The sequence below is a fragment of the Monodelphis domestica genome, chromosome 3, assembly GCF_027887165.1.
Source record: "Monodelphis domestica isolate mMonDom1 chromosome 3, mMonDom1.pri, whole genome shotgun sequence".
NCBI lineage: Eukaryota > Metazoa > Chordata > Mammalia > Didelphimorphia > Didelphidae > Monodelphis > Monodelphis domestica.
Genome location: NC_077229.1, coordinates 27,004,004 through 27,022,914, shown reverse-complemented (window position 1 = coordinate 27,022,914; position 18,911 = coordinate 27,004,004). Strand labels below are relative to the sequence as shown.

Here is an 18,911-nt window from a genome sequence, read left to right as displayed (position 1 = left end):
CTTCCCCGGTGGGTCCTCATTTTCCCTTTTTATGTGAAAATGGGCGCAAAGGTGATGGAGCTCTAGCCATCAGCATCTCATTTCTATAGCTTTAAAATATTCAGAAAGTACCATAGATAAGGGGCAGAGAGGGGCTTAGAACAGAGGGAGAATGCCATGAGGCGACTTAGAACAAGGAATGTCAGACCCAGAAGGGGGCTTAGAACAGGAAAGTCAGCCCTAGGAGGAGTCTTAGAACAGGGAATGTCAGAGCTGGAGGGCACGTAGAACAGAGAATGTCAGACCCAGGAGGAGTCTTAGAACAGAGAATGTCAGACCCAGGAGGAGTCTTAGAACAGAGAATGTCAGACCCAGGAGGAGTCTTAGAACAGGGAATGTCAGAGCTGGAGGGCACGTAGAACAAGGAATGTCAGACCCAGGAGGAGTCTTAGAACAGGGAATGTCAGAGCTGGAGGGCACTTAGAACAAGGAATGTCAGACCCAGGAGGGGGCTTAGAACAGAGGATGTCAGACCCAGGAGGAGTCTTAGAACAGGGAATGTCAGAGCTGGAGGGCACGTAGAACAGAGAATGTCAGACCCAGGAGGAGTCTTAGAACAGAGAATGTCAGACCCAGGAGGAGTCTTAGAACAGGGAATGTCAGAGCTGGAGGGCACTTAGAACAAGGAATGTCAGACCCAGGAGGGGGCTTAGAACAGAGGATGTCAGACCCAGGAGGAGTCTTAGAACAGGGAATGTCAGAGCTGGAGGGCACTTAGAACAAGGAATGTCAGACCCAGGAGGGGGCTTAGAACAGAGGATGTCAGACCCAGGAGGAGTCTTAGAACAGGGAATGTCAGAGCTGGAGGGCACGTAGAACAGAGAATGTCAGACCCAGGAGGAGTCTTAGAACAGAGAATGTCAGACCCAGGAGGAGTCTTAGAACAGGGAATGTCAGAGCTGGAGGGCACTTAGAACAAGGAATGTCAGACCCAGGAGGGGGCTTAGAACAGAGGATGTCATAGTTGATCCAGAGGGGCCTTAGAACAGGGAATGTCAGACCCAGGAGGAGTCTTAGAACAGGAATGTCAGACCCAGGAGGAGTCTTAGAACAGAGAATGTCAGACCCAGGAGGAGTCTTAGAACAGGAATGTCAGACCCAGGAGGAGTCTTAGAACAGGGAATGTCAGAGCTGGAGGGCACTTAGAACAAGGAATGTCAGACCCAGGAGGGGGCTTAGAACAGAGGATGTCATAGTTGATCCAGAGGGGCCTTAGAACAGGGAATGTCAGACCCAGGAGGAGTCTTAGAACAGGAATGTCAGACCCAGGAGGGGGCTTAGAACAGAGGATGTCATAGTTGATCCAGAGGGGCCTTAGAACAGGGAATGTCAGACCCAGGAGGAGTCTTAGAACAGGAATGTCAGACCCAGGAGGGGGCTTAGAACAGAGGATGTCATAGTTGATCCAGAGGGGCCTTAGAACAGGGAATGTCAGACCCAGGAGGAGTCTTAGAACAGGAATGTCAGACCCAGGAGGAGTCTTAGAACAGGAATGTCAGACCCAGGAGGAGTCTTAGAACAGGGAATGTCAGACCTGGGGGGGTCTTAGAACAGGGAATGTCAGACCTGGGGGGGTCTTAGAACAGGTTATGGCAGACCTGGAGGGGTCTTAGAACATGACCCAGCACAGCTGGCAGGAAGCCTAAGATCATAGAAGGTCAAAGCCTAACACATATATAATTAGAGTTAGAAGAGATCAGAGATCTGGCTGAGACCCGATTTCATAACTGAGGATATCACCTCACTGGAATACGTGGTCCACAGAACACTTAGCATCAAAACAACCTGAGTTCAAATTTTGCCTTAGATACGGATTAGCTGTGTGACTCTGAGCAAGTCACTCAGCTGTTTCCTGCCTCAGTTTCCTCAGCAGGAACAAAGGCTCCCAAGAGCCCCTCTCCCCAGAGCCGAGATGCTTTTCTGTCTGCCAGCCCCGTCCTCCGTCAGAGGAGGAGAAGCCCCCCCCCCCCCCCCCCCAGGTGACAGGGATTATCTCTAAAAGATGCTGGAGTGTCGTGCTTGACCCTGGAGGCGGTTATCAGCCTGGGCCAGACTCTGCCGTCCACGTGCCCCCAAGCCCATCCCTCAGCTCAGTCAGCTGCATGGACTAATTTGTGGCTCCCGTTTCTCCCGAAGCAAACATCGGTCTTGGACTCCAGTGCCCTGAAGGCGCGCGCCCAGCTGAGCAGGAGGAATCGGCGGCGGGCCCCGATCTCGCACTCGCTCCGGAGGAGCCGGGTCGGCGAGGCTGACAACCAGTCCTCATCGATGGAAGAGGCCGACAGTGCTTGGATGTTTAAGGATTCCACAGGTAGCCGCCAGCCCTAGTGAGACGGTGGGAGGGATGGAGGTCAGAAAGGCCGGAAGGGTTCTGAGGGAGGCTGGACTCGGTTAGCCCAAGAGAAAACAGGAGGAAACCCTCAGAAGCATCCTTGGGAAAGGTTCAAATCCAAGACCGGCCAGAATTTATTATGCACCTCCTGTAAGCAGAGACCTATAGCGAGAGGGAATGATAAGACACCAGCACAGACAAATATAATATGCGATGAGATGGGGCAGGAGGCATCATGGTACGGGAGTCAGAAGTCCTGGGTTCAAATCCCCCCCTGCCCCTTCCTTCGTAAGCCAGGAAGGCAAGTCATCGAGCATTTATTAAATGATTATCTTTATCATTTATTAAGGAGACTCCAGGAATATAAAGCAATCGGCCTGCCCTCAAGGAGCTTCTGATTTATTGAGGGGAGGAGACAACATGTCCACAGCTTTCACCGATTAGCTAGAGATGGGAGAAAGTGGGGCTCACCTTGTAGGGAAGGGGCACGAGGAAGCGCTTCCTGCAGAGTCACCTGTGGCCCATGTTCGGTCACCAGATTCTCTGGGGCTCCGTTTCCTCGTCTGTGAAATAAGGGGGCAGGACTAGACCAGACTTGGGTCTCTTCCATCCATAGATCTCTGAGTAGACTGGAAGGGATCTGAGGGGTCATCAAGGCCAACCCCCTCGTTTTTTAACCCTTCCCTTCCGTCTTGGAGTCAGTACTGTGTATTGGTTCCAAGGCAGAAGAGCGGTAAGGGCCAGGCCATGGGGGTCAAGTGACTTGCCCAGGGTCACACAGCTACCCAATGGTGGAATGGGGGTCCACCCCAGGGCTTCCGACTCCTTTCCTCTTCTAAGTGATTGCCTTCTCGAGGGAGCCTGCCGGACTCTTGTCCTGGCTAGAGATTTGTGGCCTGATTCTGGGCCTTGCCATGATTTCTTTCGCCTTGTCTTTGCCAACAGAAGATAAATTGGTCAAGAAGGAGGAGTCGGACGAAGAAGAGAAGCCGCCCAGGTCAGAGAGGACTCCAGTTAGCCAGCCCCAGCGGCTGCCCATCTTCCCAGGCGTGGATCCTTCCGTGCTCAAGGTATTGCCGGCTGGCTTTCTCCTTTGTGGGTTAGGGCTGCCGCTCTCCGCTGGGCCCCCGCCCAGAGCAGGGCCTCAGAGAGGAGGGCAGTCGTCTTGGCCAAAACGCTTCTTTTTTCCATCCTCCTCTTCAGACAGAGGCGCCGTGGTCTAGCGCGTAGTTCTGGGCTTGGAGTCCGGAAGTCTTGCATTCGAGTGTGACCCTTGGCACTCACTGGGGCAATGTGGGCTCTGTGGGCCTCATTTTCCATCTGTAAAATGCAGGGTTAGACTCAGTGCTGTCAAACTCAAACAGAAATGGAGGTTCCCACCCAGCTAGGGTAGTACAAGTGGATAGAGCCCTGGTCCTGGAGTCAGGAAGGCCCGAGTTCAAATTTGGGCTCTGATACCTCTTAACTGTGGGACCCTGGGCAAGCCACTTCACCCTGTTGTTCTCAGTTTCCTCATCTGTCAAATGAGCTGGAGAAGGAAATGGCCAGCCACTCCAGTATCTTAGCTCTATGACCCTGGGCAAGTCACTTCACCCTGTTGGCCTCAGTTTCCTCATCTGTCAAATGAGCTGGAGAAGGAAATGGCAAACCACTCCAGTATCTTAGCTGTATGACCCTGGGCAAGTCACTTCACCCTGTTGGCCTCAGTTTCCTCATCTGTCAAATGAGCTGGAGAAGGAAATGGCAAACCACTCCAGTATCTTTGCCAAGAAAATCCCAAATGGGGTCATAAAGAATAGGAAATAGCTCAACAAGAACAACAAACTGTACATAAAGATCCCTATGGGCCACATATTGACTTAAAAAACCACATACTGACATTATCTATGTTCAATTGTATTTTTATTTATTTTGTCAAATATTTCTCAATTATATATATAAAATATATTCAAATATAAACATATTTATATATTTTAATATATTAAATATAAAGATATATGAAATACATTTCAATATTTTTATTTTTAAAATATATTGTATAAAATATGTATTATATTTGAAAATATAGAATCAATATTATATATTGGTTCCAAGGCAGAAGGGGGGGTAAGGGCTAGGCAATGGGGATTAAGTGACTTGCCCAGGGTCACACAGCTAGGTAGTATCTGAGGCCAGATTTGAACCTAGGATCTCCCATCTCTAAGCACTAAATCACCTAGGGACCCCCTTCTCAATTATTTTATATATATATATATATATATATATATATATGTAATTTTTTGACCCTTACCTTCCATCTTGGAATCAATACTGTGTATTGGTTCCAAGGCAGAAGAGTGGTAAGGGCTAGGCAATGGGAGTTAAGTGACTTGCCCAGGGTCACACAGCTAAGATACTGGAGTGGTTTGCCATTTCTTTCTCTAGCTCATTTGACAAATGAGGAAACTGAAGCCAACAGGGTTAAGTGACTTGCCCAGGGTCACACAGTCTCAATTATATTTTAATCTGGCCGTGTGCTCTCATGCCCCTCTCAGCTCTAGATCTAAGATCTTGTGACCCTGTCTCCTCTGTGGGACTTGGGACACTCGTCCCCAAACTTTTTACACAGGGGGCCAGTTCACTGTCCCTCAGACCATTGGAGGGCCGGACTGTGAAAACCTAACCCTCACTGGGCAGCAATATACACAGTGCAGAATCCCCTCCCCCAGATCGCTGCTCACCATGCTGATGTCTTCCATTGTGCAGCCACATAATCCTTTGCGGGACGCCTCGTTCTTGTTCAGTTACTCTCAGAACAAGGCACTACAGGATTACATCACCGGAAGTAGTGCTGTACGTGCGTGCCGCCACATCCAGCGCTCCTCTCACTGACCACCAATGAAAGAGGTGCCCCTTCCGGAAGTGCGGTGGGGGCCTCGGGGGGCCGCAGCTGGGGACCCCGGGCTAGACTTTGCTTCTTAAGTCAGGGATAGGCGGTGATGTACACTGGAGGAAGACATTCCCAACTCAGGAGTTCCTTATGCTGAGGGTATCCCAGGACCTTTGTGGATTCTAATCAATAGCTGTTCATGTAATAGTTAGCATTTTTACACTTAAGGTTTGTAAAACACTTTACAAAGGCCTCATTTTGTCCTCACCACAGTACTGTACCCATTTTACAGATGAGGACTCTGAGGCAAACAAGGAGAAATGTCTTGCCCAGGATCATCAGCACCTGCCACACATCTCATTCCCTGCCACTAGAGCCTGCTTGTCTCTCTTGTAATGCTAACTGTCTGGGCCTGCTTTAGTGGTTGGGGCAGCGACGGGGCCGCTCCAGTGTTTTATTTTTTCCCTCCAGGCTCAGCTTCGGAAACGGAATGAGGTGGACAGCCCCGGGGACGGCCAGGCTTCCGCCCAGCTGTCAAAGTCTCCCAAATCTCCTTTCCAGCCTGGAGTCCTGGGCAGCCGCGTGTTACCCACGAGCATGGAGAAGGAGGAGAGGTGAGCAGGCGTCCCTTCTTTTGTTCTTTTGGAAAACAAGCAAACTCTTCTCTTCTATCTTAGAATGGGTAGAAGCTATGCCAGACTGTTCACAGCCTCTGGGAGGGGAAGAGGAAAGAGAGGAAGAAGATCTGAATTTTAATGTAGCTGAAGAGAGAAAACATGTAAAACATTAAAAAAAAATTGATACCAAGCATTGCTTCCAGGACAGAATAGTGCTAAGGGCTAGGCAATGGGGGTTAAGTGACTTACCCAGGATCATGTAGCTAGGAATTGTCTGAGGCTAGATTTGAACCCAGGGCCTCCCATCTCTGGGCCTGGCTCACCACTGAGCTACCATCAGCATCCTTTCTAAACCAATCCCAGGATTCTGGATGGAAACCCAGAGGGAACTCCTAGGATTTCAATCCCAGCCTTTTCACCTGGCAAACAGATACCATTTTGGCTGAGAGGTTTTCTCTGGTTTGGGAAGTTTACTTACATTATTTTTTAAACCCTCAGCTTCCATCCTAGAATCAATGCTGTGTATTATTTCCAAGGCAGAAGAGCAGTAAGGGCTAGGCAATGGGGGTTAAGTGACTTGCCCAGGGTCACACAGCTGGGAAGTGTCTGAGGCCAGATTTGAATCCAGGTCTTCTTGACTCCAGGTCTGATGTTCTATCTGCTGTGCCACCTAGCTGCCCCCTCTATGTGTTTTCAAACAAAACGAATGTGAAACACACTTGACTGTCACAACCCTTGGGCAAGTCATTGTCAGTCTTGGGACCTCAGTTTCCTCATCTATGAAGTGAGGAGGTGGATCTCCAAGAGTCCCTTCTAGCCTCGGCTCCCTGAAATGATGGTTCTCCATTGTACTCTGCTCCTAGGTCAGAAGAAATGTCTCCACAGTGGCTGAAAGATTTGAAATCCAAGAAGAGGCTGAGCCAGTATGAAAATCAAGCTTGAAAAGGTATATGGCAGCCCCAAGGGCAGGGAAATGCTGCTTCTCTGAGGCTGGCACTGCCATCCTGCAGAGACTCGTGGGATGAAATGTTGGGAGAAAGGCCTTGATGGGGGAAAACTCAAAGGAATGGGGGATAGTTCCTACGGGAACAGGAACCAACAGAAGAAAAACGCTGGACTGGGCTTTTCTCTTTTTAATTTTTACTTTTTTTAAACCCTTCCTTTCTGTCTGAGTAACAGCTTGAAGACAGAAGGGCAAGAGCTAGGTTAGGTGACCTACCCAGGAGTGGCTGAGAACAGCTGGGAACCCAGAACCTCCCGACTCCAGACCTGGCATTTTATCCACTGAACCATCTAGCTGCCCCTTCTGGATTGGGCTTTAAAGAGTACTGAGTTTGAATCTCAGCTCCAGCATCTGTTAGCTGAGTGACCAGAGGCAGTTTCTTCTCGGAGACTCGGTTTCCTTTTTTTAAAATGGAATTGATGATATATGTACTGCTCACCTTACACAATAGTTCAGAGGAAGGTGCTTTGGGAAATGTTCCATATTCTAGAAATGGAATGGGTGGTTGCTGCCCATTATCCTGAGGCAGCGTTTTGGGGCTGGGCTCTGAAGGGAAGTGCTAGGAGATGCCTTCCACTGACTTCCTGGGTGATTTTGCTGGGCAAACCAGTTCCTTCTTTGGCTCAGTTTCCAAATAGTAAGTTAGCAAGCATCTTTTAATTATTCTGTGCCAGTATCATGCTATCTATCCATCTGTCTGTTTGTCTATCTATCTATCTATTTCTCCATCCACCCATCTACTTATCTATCTGTCTATCTATCTCTTGATCCATCTATTTATCTATCCATCTATATCTATCAGTCTTTCTATTTACCTCTTGATCGATCTGTCTATCTATGATCTGTCTATCTATCCGTCTATCTATTTCTCCATACTTATGGAGAAATATGTCTGTCTATTCATCCATCTATCTGTCTGTCTATCTATTTCTCCATCCACCCATCTATCTATCTATCCATTTTATCTATCGTGAATCTTTTTTTTTGGCTCCAATACTCAGAAGAGTCCCAGGGTCACACAGCTGGGAAGTGTCTGAGGCCAGATTTGAACCTAGGACCTCCGGTCTCTAGGCCTGACTCTCAATCCACTGTGCTACTCAGCTGCCCCCTTCTATTGTGAATCTTAAAAGTTCTCAGACTCTACCTTAGAACATTGGTTAGGACCAAACCCATTTTAAACAATGAAGGCACTTGATCAGAAATGTGAGAACTCTAACATTACTCCACCCATACTTAAGCATACTTTAGGGGAAGATAAAGTTGTAAACTCCTTACTGAACAATGAAAAAGTATTTAGCCCATACTTATAGGGAGGCAAAAGCCCTTAAGCTAAGTCTATTTTTAGATCTAATACAAAAGGGTGCTAATTACCTGTGAAGGTCAAATTAATCACTAAAAGGTCAGGCAACTTGCAAACTTGCAAAGGGCAAAGAGGTGTGAATTTACTCAGAAGTTTTAGTCTACCCAGAGAAGTTGAGAACTAAAGAAGTTGTGAATTCAGAATGGTCTGTCCTTTGGAAAAACATCTATCATGATTTGTAGATATGAGAACTTAGAGGAGGTGACATAGGAGAAAATTCTCTTTAAAAGGAGGTCAGAAAGGCCTCTAAAGGAGTCAGCTTGCCAAAGCTGAATTGGAGGTCAAGAGTCAGAGGAGGCTGCTGGGTCTCTCTCTCTCGGTGGCTGAATTTAGTTCAGCTCAGAAGCTAAGCTGGGGGGTCTCTCTGAACACTAGAGTTTTGCTTGGAAAAGATCTTGTGGTGAGTGGATTAAAGACTGGTCTCTCTTAAGGCTTTGGCCTAGGCCATTCATACTATATTTCTCTCTCTCTCTCTCTCTCTCTCTCTCTCTCTCTCTCTCTCTCTTTCTTAATTCCTTTATTTGTATTAATTAAAACTCCATAAAACCCCAGCTGACTTGGATATTTAATATTTGGGAATTTTTCCCATGGCAACCACTTTTATTTTTAATATAAAATCAAAACACTGTCTTGAAACCATATTTTCACGGTCACAGTTTAAGCCAACCACTCTTATCTGTCACACTATCCATCCATCCATCTATATCTATCAGTCTTTCTGTCTATCTATCGATTTACCTCTTGATCAATCTATTAATCCATCTATCTATCTATCTGTCTGTCTGTCTGTCTGTCTGTCTATCTATCTATCTTTTCTATCTATCTATGTATCCATCTATCCATCTGTCTATCTCTCTCTATCTACCTATCTTTCTATTTACCTCTTGATCGATCTCTCTGTCTATTTATCTATCTATCCATCCATCTATCTATCTGTCTGTCTATCTCTCCATCTCTGTCTATCCATCCATCTCTCCCTATTTCTCTGTCTCTCTCTCTCTGTCTCTCTCTGTCTCTCTCTGTCTCTCTCTCTCTGTCTCTCTCTCTCTCTCTCTCTCTCTCTCTCTCTCTCTGTCTCTCTCTCTGCATGTATGATACGTGATTCTATTACTTCCATAAGGTAGACAATTGCCTGAGTTTATTTTGCGTAGAGAGGAAGCCAGTTGAAGGCCCTGCCTTCATCCGTGGCCCACAGCGAGTATCTGCCCCCTGGCTAACTGGATTGCTTCCCTCCTAGGTATAAGAATGCTGAAGTCTCATTAACAGAAGCCTTAATTGTCCAATCCTGAAGACAAAAGTCCTGCTGCTCTCGTTTGCTTCCTGCCTCTGCGGTTAGGTGCCTGAAAGGCCACGAAAGCTGCTTAGTATTTCGAGTCCAAGATGGGGAGACGCTCTTGTTGGTTCCTAAAGGGAAGGAGAGTCGCTGTGGAGGAGGTTGAAGCCAGAGCTGGCCCTTCTGAAGGCTCCCCAGGGCTGCGGAGAGTTCTCTGTATTCCCTTGTTGTTGTTGTTTTAAGTGAAACCCCTCATTTCCCCCCACTTCAGATACCTTCAGCGGCCGCAGAGACCATCACCTTCCTTGAGCATCTGACCGGGCTGGGGTGAGGAGGGAGGCTGGCCTTGTCTCCGTGGCCTCTGGACCTATCTGAATTGGGACTGTGCCCATTTCTCCCTGTTGGAAAGATTTGAGTTTCCACGGGGCACGGAAGGACCAGTGGGCTTCCTGCCATGCCCGTGGCGCCAAGGGCACACGCTGATTCTGTAATATAGTGTTTTTTGATCAATACTCCCACTGGTTTCTTACCCTCAGAGATTTGCAGGCCTGATTGTAAAATGCACCAATGAGCGGAGGGCCAGCCTTGCTGCGTGGGGAGCGTCCGTGGCAGCAGAGCTTGGCCAACCGCATTGTTGGATGGCCATTTTCTGGTCTTCAGAGGTGAGGGAGGGGGACAAAGCAATAATCCCACTGATTCTCTTTCCCGCCTGATGTGTAGATAGATGGGCTTTCTTTGTGAAAAGAAGGGAAGGCATGCGTGGTGTAGGGCTCGGTCTCATGTCTTCCAACACCTCAGGTTCTTCCCACCCGATTCTTTTGGTCATTGTCTTTGTAAATACCTTTTGCTTCCTTCCCTCCTGGCTCCGATTTTGGTGGCTTAACCGATCTCCCTGGGGTCTCTAGCCTTCTCCAGAGGAACTGCAGACTAAGCCACATGGGTGTCCATTTAGCAAGAGGGGAGAACGTTGGCTGGCTGGGTTCCCCCCTTCTCCCTGGAGCCATTTCCATAGTCAACATGTCTAGAGACTCCATGTTAGTTATACTTTGGGCTTCCTCTCTATCCTGCCCCCACTCTTTTTTTTGTTCTACTCTGTTTAAAGAAAAAAAAAGTGCTCTTTTCAAAGATCCAAATGTAAGTAGAACGAGCTTCCTGAAATTCCCAACCTCTCCCCGGACCAGAGCCAAGACAGGGATGGAGAGACTGGTCTAGAGGATATGGGTTTTCTTTGTCTACTCCCTTTCTAAAGCAAAGTGCCCACGAACTGCCTTCTTCCACAATCTCTAGGGATCCTGGCTTTCCCCCCAACACCTCTGCCTTTTGGGTAGCTCAGTTTTCTCCTGGCATCCCCCTCTCCTGATGCCCAAGATCCCAGCTAACCATCGGGGACTGCCTATACCCACAGCCATTTTGTGGGCCATGAGTGGCCACAAACTTCGTGCCAACCCCATTTGAAGGAAACCATGGAGAAGCAAAGGCTGGCAACTGGCACAGTCTCAGAGCATCGTGGGGCCGAGGTCTTCTGAGAAGCCCTCGAGGAGTGTGAGGTCTTCTCTGGCCCCATCTTGAGAGTGGAAGGAGACTCCAGACCGCCACATGGATAACTTGAGCATACGTGTCTCCGCCTTGTCTCAGGGTAGGAAGACAGAAGGTGCCAGGAAGTCTGAATTTATCCCATCCCCTCAAGTTCATTCATGGTCATTGAACTCTCAGCAAGGAATTCCTGGTGAAACCTTCCCCCGCCTTCCATCCCTCCTTTCCAGTGGAAGAGCCTCCAACATCGACACTCTAGACTTCCAGTCAAGGCCAAGAATGTGGGATGAGATCATTCCCTTTAAATCCTCTGCTGGACCCGTTAAGTGGCACTGTTGACTCGTCTTTAGATTCATTTATTTCTGGACCATTCATTAGCCATTGGCTTTATGGGGGCCAAAGTTCTTTTCTCACCCCGTATAGCACTTAGCTTGGTGTTTACCCAACAACCAACTGCTCCAGTGGCCAGCTGGTGTATATTTAATGGGGATCGCCCCTCAAGGGACCTCATGTTGGAGTTGACCTCCATGGAGGATCCTGGCTCTGAGGACCCTATAATACAGAAATAGTCTGGATGCAGAGAAGGGGGGCTGCTTAGTGAGGAGTCTCACCCCCTGCCCGCATTCCCTGCTCCAGCCAGGTGATCATTTTAAGGCCCAATTTGTATCTTTTCTCATGCATCACTGTGGAAATCATTACTATAGGAGGGCTTTTCCACAGTCAACAATCCCATTAAATGGCTCCCACGTAGCTCCTCAGAGAATTATCTTCCTTCCAGGCTGGGATGAGATCAAGGGCCATTTGGCTGTACAGAACCCTCATTGAGATGTGACCCTCTGTGTTTGGCCAGTTTGGCCACCCACTGGACAGTATTTTAATTGAGAGTGAGAAATGTTAAAGCATGAGTGTGTCCTTCACTCCAGACCTCACTGGCCTTCAGAGTGAGATTCATGGCCAAGAAAAAACAAAACAAAACAAGAAACCCTCCATTTTCTTCTTGGGCTCCACCATCTAAAGTCACAGTAACCGAACTGTCCTTGGGGACTTTACCTTGAAGTCCTGGGTATCGACAACGTTCTGTTTTCAGCCTTCCCTAGTGCTGCGAAAATGGCTCACGCTGGAGACGTGCCCTTTTGCTTTCTCTTAATTTTTGTTCTTTGCTGATACAGCAATGGTGATATTTAGAAATCCATCAAGAACTCCCCGGTGACTGATCCATTTCTGCTTTTGCTAGGACATACCCAACTTTTGCTTAACTTGGGCTTCAGGGCTAGACTGAAACTCTCTCTCTGACTACCCAAGAACCCCCACCAGTGTCCAGCATGAGCCCCCTTTCATGTAGATTTGGAGCTCCGTTGCCTTAATAGCTCTTGGTCATTTGCAAGGCAATTTAACTATTTTCCACTTGACCAACACTTCCCTATTTGGTAATTCTTCCAGGAGCCCATAAGCCATATTCAGAATGTAAAATTATTTTCGCTTACAAGCTTTCTCTTCCCTCTTTTCTCTTCCACCTTTTGGCAGCAGCCAGCTGCTGGAGGCTCCCGGTCCTACTGAGCAGAGATCATTGTCCTTTACCATCCTCTACCACCTAAACTCTGGAATTCTGACTTGGGAAACCCCAGTGGAAATCTCCAACCTTGCAATAACATGGATCACAACTTCCAGTTGGGGCTCTCCATTTTCCTGAGGAATTCTCCCCAAACAGAAATCTGATTTAGTTTATTTTGAGCCCAAGAGCTTAGGTTTATTAGTTGCCTGGTGGAACAGCCATCAACTTGGAATAATTTCGAAGCCGCAGGGACCAACGGGATCTCTTTTTTGGTAGCAGTTCTGCTTGTCTCTTAAGTGGCCTCCATAAATGTCATCAGGCAGAGAGACAGAGAGAGAAAAGAGGCCAAGCCAGGGGCCTGATGTCCCTAAACAACCATTTGAGCAAGCGATTCCAAGAAGCCGTAGAAATAAATTATCCAGAAGAGACGTCAGCCCTTCAAACTGTTGCTGCTGACTGCTTTATCAATTTATGGTTTTAATCTTTTAGCAGAGTCTCTCTGGGGCTCCAGGACCAGTACATAATTACAAATATGCAGATCCTTTAATTGTGCAATAGATAACCCCAGAAACTCCCCCTCTGGGGCCCAGGGAGAAGAGGGGAAACATGACTAAATTCTGACCTAAATGTCTGCACCAAGGACTCCGCAGCCTCTTGGACCAAATTGGGAAATGAGTCCCCGGTGAAAGAAAAGCTATAAATAGAATAATCCTTCTCCTTCCCAAATGCTCCCAGTGGCCCAGCCCAAGAGCAGACGAGCCCATTGGTTCTGCCGCTGGACTCTTAACTCCGTTGTTGTCTTCAGTGTGTGATTTGGGGGATCAGGAAGGAGCAAGATGGATTAATTCCATCTGCACTCTTTGGGAGATCACCTTTAAAAACTGGCCACATTTAGATGGGCCGAAGAAGAGACGTCACCTAAAAGCATCTCGGTGTGCCTTTTTCTTTAGAGTCCACAGCTTAAAATCCCCATGGTGGGTGGCTGTATCATGTCAGGACAACAGTATTGCAGAGGGGCTAGAAATGAGTGGTTGACGAGGGGAGGGAGTTGAGTGTAGCTTTCCAGTATTCTCAGCAGGAAGCCAGGAAGGGACCCATTGGTGGGCCGCCATCTTTGAATGGCTGGGAGTCGGGGGCTATCGTGGGATGACAAATGTGCCAAGAAGGCGATGCCCAAGTCAGAGCAGCACCTGTGCCCAGCGCAGGCAGACCCAGAATCTTCCCAGTCGTTGCCGAGTCATTCCTGTTCCTATGGGAGTAGCTGCTCCATCCAAACAGAAGAGGCTGTGAAGAAGTCCATGTTGGGCCTGACCTGGCCGGTTATTTTTGACTTTGATTTCCAAGCCTGGCTCTGATGGTGTCCTGTGGAGCAAGAGATGAAGGCGGGTGGGAATAAAGCCCAGCGCTAACCTCGGGAAAGGTACTGGAGGAGACTTCTCGGATGTTAACTCTGAAAAGCCAGAAAAGCCCGGATCCACGGAGACGTTCTCCCCATCTCCCTTCTCTTCCCCACTCCCCAAAGCACTGGGGAGCTCATGTCCGGAGTGGCCACTCCAAAGCCCGGATCCACGGAGACGTTCTCCCCATCTCCCTTCTCTTCCCCACTCCCTGAAGCACTGGGGAGCTCATGTCCAGAGTGGCCACTCCAAAGCCCGGATCCACGGAGACGTTCTCCCTATCTCCCTTCTCTTCCCCACTCCCCGAAGCACTGGGGAGCTCATGTCCAGAGTGGCCACTCCAAAGCCCGGATCCACGGAGACGTTCTCCCCATCTCCCTTCTCTTCCCCACTCCCTGAAGCACTGGGGAGCTCATGTCCGGAGTGGCCACTCCAAAGCCCGGATCCACGGAGACGTTCTCCCTATCTCCCTTCTCTTCCCCACTCCCCGAAGCACTGGGGAGCTCATGTCCGGAGTGGCCACTCCAAAGCCCGGATCCACGGAGACGTTCTCCCTATCTCCCTTCTCTTCCCCACTCCCCGAAGCACTGGGGAGCTCATGTCCGGAGTGGCCACTCCAAATTCCTGGGAATGAGAATTAACCGGGTTTCTTGGTGGGGAGGAAGGAGGGAGAGAGCAGCGACCCCTCTTTTGAGCAGACTGGGCTCTCCCTGCCAGCATATTACATAGAGTGACTGTACAGAGCATCTGTTGTTTTTAATAATCTCATTCCAGATAGCCTTATAGTCCCTGTAAATACGGAGCCCCCCCCCAAATTAATATATTGTGTTATAGAAAATATTTTGTACCACATTGGTTTCCTAAGTAATGCCACCCTCCTTGGTGTTGCGTCCTCGTATGAATATGACTCCCAAGAATGCTTTGTCGGGTTTTTAAAAATATATATTATATATATAAAATATTTTCTAACATTTCTGCTGTGATCATTCCTCAGATTTAGGCAGTGATGGCAGACAGAAATTGAGTTCTGCTAGAAAAAAAAAATCTATGCTCCCAGCACCCTCACTTTGTATTGTTGCCTTATGGGTAAGCAGGCTAGCTCTGTGAGCTCTGAACAAATCTAAGCCAGATTCTGGGCACTTTAGTCTTCCTCGAAAGGACCCCCGGTCAGGTGATAGAGAACACATCCGTACACAAAGGCCTATATTTTTAATGTCCAATCAGAAGAGAGTATCTTAGCTTTGGGATGCCAGCAAGTTGTTCCCAGGAGTTCCTTTGCCCCAAAGAATTGGATGTAAAGAAGACCTTTTATATTTTACCACTGAAGAGTTTCCTATTCGTAGAAAAAAAAGCTGCTTTGAAAATGTGATCCAGGACTGCAATAAAGAGATGACCAAGAGAAATGATGGCCTCATCCTGTGGGTCTTTGCATGTGTAAAAAATGTTGCATTTGAACTCTGAACATAGAAAATAAAGCTTTGAAGCCAGTTGTATTTCATGAAGCTTGGATGTGGTTTTTAAGCAGTCGACTCACAAGGGAAGGGGGGGGCTCCACAACAGCCCACCCTTCTCCCCATACCCCTGCCCAGCAAGCTGACAAGGGCTCGTGTTTGCCCAACAGCATCTGAAGAGAGAAAGAGATCTGGACCTCAGTCAGAGACGTACTTAGGAATCCCAGCTGCCCACCCTCAAGTCCAAGGTTCAAATCCTACCTCCAACCATAGTAGCGGAGTGACCCTAGGCAACTCACTTCATTTCCTTCATTGCCCCCCCCCCTCCGCCCCGCAATACCCTAAGACTAAATTGTGGGAGTTGGAGAAGGGGAAGATGTTCATTCATCTGCATTCATAGGGGAGATTTCTGGGGGCTCACAAATCAATGAAATCGCAGATCTGGTTAGATTTTTAAAACAATGATATAAATGTAAGGAGAGGTTTCAAATGTACAGCCCAGATTAAAATATAATTGGAAAGTAGTTTTCATAATAAAATATAGATAATGTTAGTATGTGGTTTTCTAAGTGGCTCTATTTCCATTTGATTTAAAAAAAACAACAACTCTTACCTTCTATCTATCTTAGAACTAATACTGTGGCTCCCATTGCCCGCTCTTCTGTCTTGAAACCAATACACAGTGTTGATTCTATGAAAGAAGGCGAGGGTTAAATTTCTTTTTAAATGTAAATAGCAGTGGTAAGTAGCAGAGTGGCTAGAGAGCCAGGCCTGGGTCCTGGGTTCAATCTGGCCTCAGACACTTCCCAGCTGCATGACCCTGGGCAAGTCATTTCATCCCCAATACCTAGCCCTTACTGCTCTTCTACCTTAGAACCAATACACAGTGTTGCTTCTAAGATGGAAGGTGAGGGTTTAAAAAAAATACTATGTAGTGGTTCTGAGGCAGAAGAGTGGTAAGAGCTAGGCAATGGGGATTAAGTGACTTGCCCAGGGTCACACAGCTGGGAAGTTTCTGAGGTCAGATTTGAACCCAGGACCTCTGGGGAGCTGCTCATTCCATTTGAATTTGATACTACTGTTTTAGGTAACTCAAAGACTTAAGATAGAGATTTTATTTTTTTAGTCAATTTAGAACATTATTCCTTGATTACAAGAATCATATTCTATCTCTCCCTTCCTTCCCCTCATCCTTCCTGTAGCCAACACGCAATTCCACTGGGTATTACATGTTCAAGACAGAGATTCTTAACCTTTTTTCGACACCACTTCTCTAGGCAAGGGGCAACTAGGTAGCTCAGTGGATAGAGTGCTGGGGCTATAGTCAGAAAGGCTCTCCTTCCCAAGTTCAAATGTGACCTCAGACCCTAACTAGCTGTGTGACCCTGAACAAGTAACTTAACCCTGTTTGGCTCAGTTTCCTCATCTGTCAAATGATCTGAAGAGAGAAGTAGTAAACCACTCCAATATCTGCCACGAAAACCCCAAACGAGGTCACAAAGAGTCCGACACAACTCTTGGCCAACTCAAAGGCTCAAGACAGGTTCTTAACCTAGAAGACCCCTTTGGCTGGCTTGTTTAAGCCAGTGGTGGTTGCCTTCTCACCTCCTAAAATAAACTACGTAGCAATTCTAGGAAACAAGTTCTACTGAAATCAATTTTCAAAACTGTTTCCTGAACCCCAGTTGAAGGGTTTTTGCCCTAAAGGGAGCCAGCCTGCACCGGGAGAGGGAGTTTCCTTGGTTGGGAGTTCCCCCTGCTCATGAAATCTCTGGTCCAGTCCCTGTCTCCTAGAAAGATGAGCCATTGTGTAGCAAGTAAGGTTTTCCAAGCACTTTTCTCGTATAATATGAGATAAGGGTTATTATTCCCACATTATAAAGAAGATCATTTTTTTAAACCCTCACCTTCCATCTTGGAATCACTACTGTGTATTCCAAGGTGGAAGAGTGGTAATGGCTAGGCAATGAGGGCCAAGTGACTTGTCCAGGGTCACCCAGCTGGGATGTGTCAGGTCAAATTTTAATCCAGAACTTTCCATCTCTAGGTCTGGCTCTCCATCCACTGAGCAACCCAGTTGCCCCCTACAAAACCTATCATTGAGAGACCTTACACAAGTCCCCCAAAGTCACTCATTTAGAAGGTGATGAACTCAACCCAGGTCTCCTTGTCTCCTGGTCCAGGCTTCATCTCAGCATTTCAGAAGAGCCCCTCCTCTCTCACTGCTGTGAAGAGTCAGCTAGATTGGATTGGCTTTGGGGTCCCTTCCTGCTTCACGCTCCCAACTAACCTTCAGAAGAATCCTCAGTCCAATAGGACACACCTTTCTCCCTCTTTCAGTTAATATCAGCCATGTGCTTGGGTCCTGAGCAGTTACAGAGCTGAGCATGTTGGCTTACTGTGCCCCTGCCAATGGGCCTTGCCAAGGAGGTGCCCCCACTTGGTCTTATTCAAACTCAGCGAATAGTGATTCTCAAGGACTAAGAAACGTGAACCAGAGATCACAGAATATGAGGGAAAGTTTGACTAAGAGTTCAATTGCTAGAGAGTCTCCCTTCTGCCACTGCCGGCCCGTTGCCCTGCTACCTTAACCCTTTCTTGGAGTCCACTTCCTTCCACCAATGCCATGGAGGCATGAGGACTTCCTAGACTGCCACAGAGAGGAATCCCACTCCCCAAGTGGAAGCACGCCCGCCATTGAAAGACCCAAGACCCAGGTTTAGCCACTCAAAAAGGTGAGCAGAAGCAGAAGTTTGTTGTCTCTGTCCGAGTTAAGGGCAAGATGGCTACCTCAATCCTGCAGATCTTACAAACGCAATCTGACCGATGTATGTTTATCGCAAAAAGGTTTAATGATGCTAAATAACAAGGATTGGGTGAGGGAGGAGGGCCACGGAGGTCCCTAGTCTGTAATAACTATGTCTATCCCACAACTAAGAGGTCTTCCCAAACCTTTCTTCTTTTTCTTCCAAGCTATCTCACGCCCTACCTGGCTATGCTGTATCCCCCAAACCCATGACCGCTGCTTCCCTAAACTATGGCCTCCAAACAGTCTCCAGAAGAAAGTTGGCTGGATCAGGTTGGCCTGATCGCCAGGTAGAGTGGATAGTTTATGCAAAAGCTTGTGACTACGTAGGGAATGTCAACTATAGGTAGCAACAAGAAGGCTGGGACAGAGTACAAAGGGGGGAATTGTGGGATTATGATTGAATTTAAAGGACAAGCTGAGGAATTTGTTTAATAACCAATTAACAGTATAAAACCACCAAAGACTCTGGAGGAATTACATGGTCGGAATTGCATTTTAGAAATCATAATTTTCCAGTTGTGTGGCAGGATTGAGGATGTGAGAAACCAGAAAAGAGTAACCAAGAAACTGCTTTGTAATGGGAAAGAGGACATGTAAGGCTGTTACACAAATATTCCGTGACCTAAGCACTGATATCTCCAAAGTTGTGTCAGTGGCGATAGATAGGACACCAAAC

General features: G+C 47.6%; 1 protein-coding gene across 2 annotated transcripts in view; it reads left to right on the top strand.

Moving 5' to 3' along the window:
• LOC100009818 (uncharacterized protein KIAA1671) overlaps positions 1 to 15,473 on the top strand; it is a 267,176-nt gene extending 251,703 nt beyond the window's left edge. For both annotated transcript variants that reach the window (XM_056821576.1, XM_007490054.3), the window contains exons 9-13: positions 2,176 to 2,350; positions 3,317 to 3,441; positions 5,712 to 5,854; positions 6,721 to 6,803; positions 9,458 to 15,473. In XM_056821576.1, the coding sequence (XP_056677554.1) occupies positions 2,176 to 2,350; positions 3,317 to 3,441; positions 5,712 to 5,854; positions 6,721 to 6,799 (522 nt within the window). In that variant the 3' untranslated portion in view covers positions 6,800 to 6,803; positions 9,458 to 15,473. The remainder of the gene's footprint in view (positions 1 to 2,175; positions 2,351 to 3,316; positions 3,442 to 5,711; positions 5,855 to 6,720; positions 6,804 to 9,457) is intronic.
• The last annotated feature ends 3,438 nt before the right edge of the window (positions 15,474 to 18,911 follow it).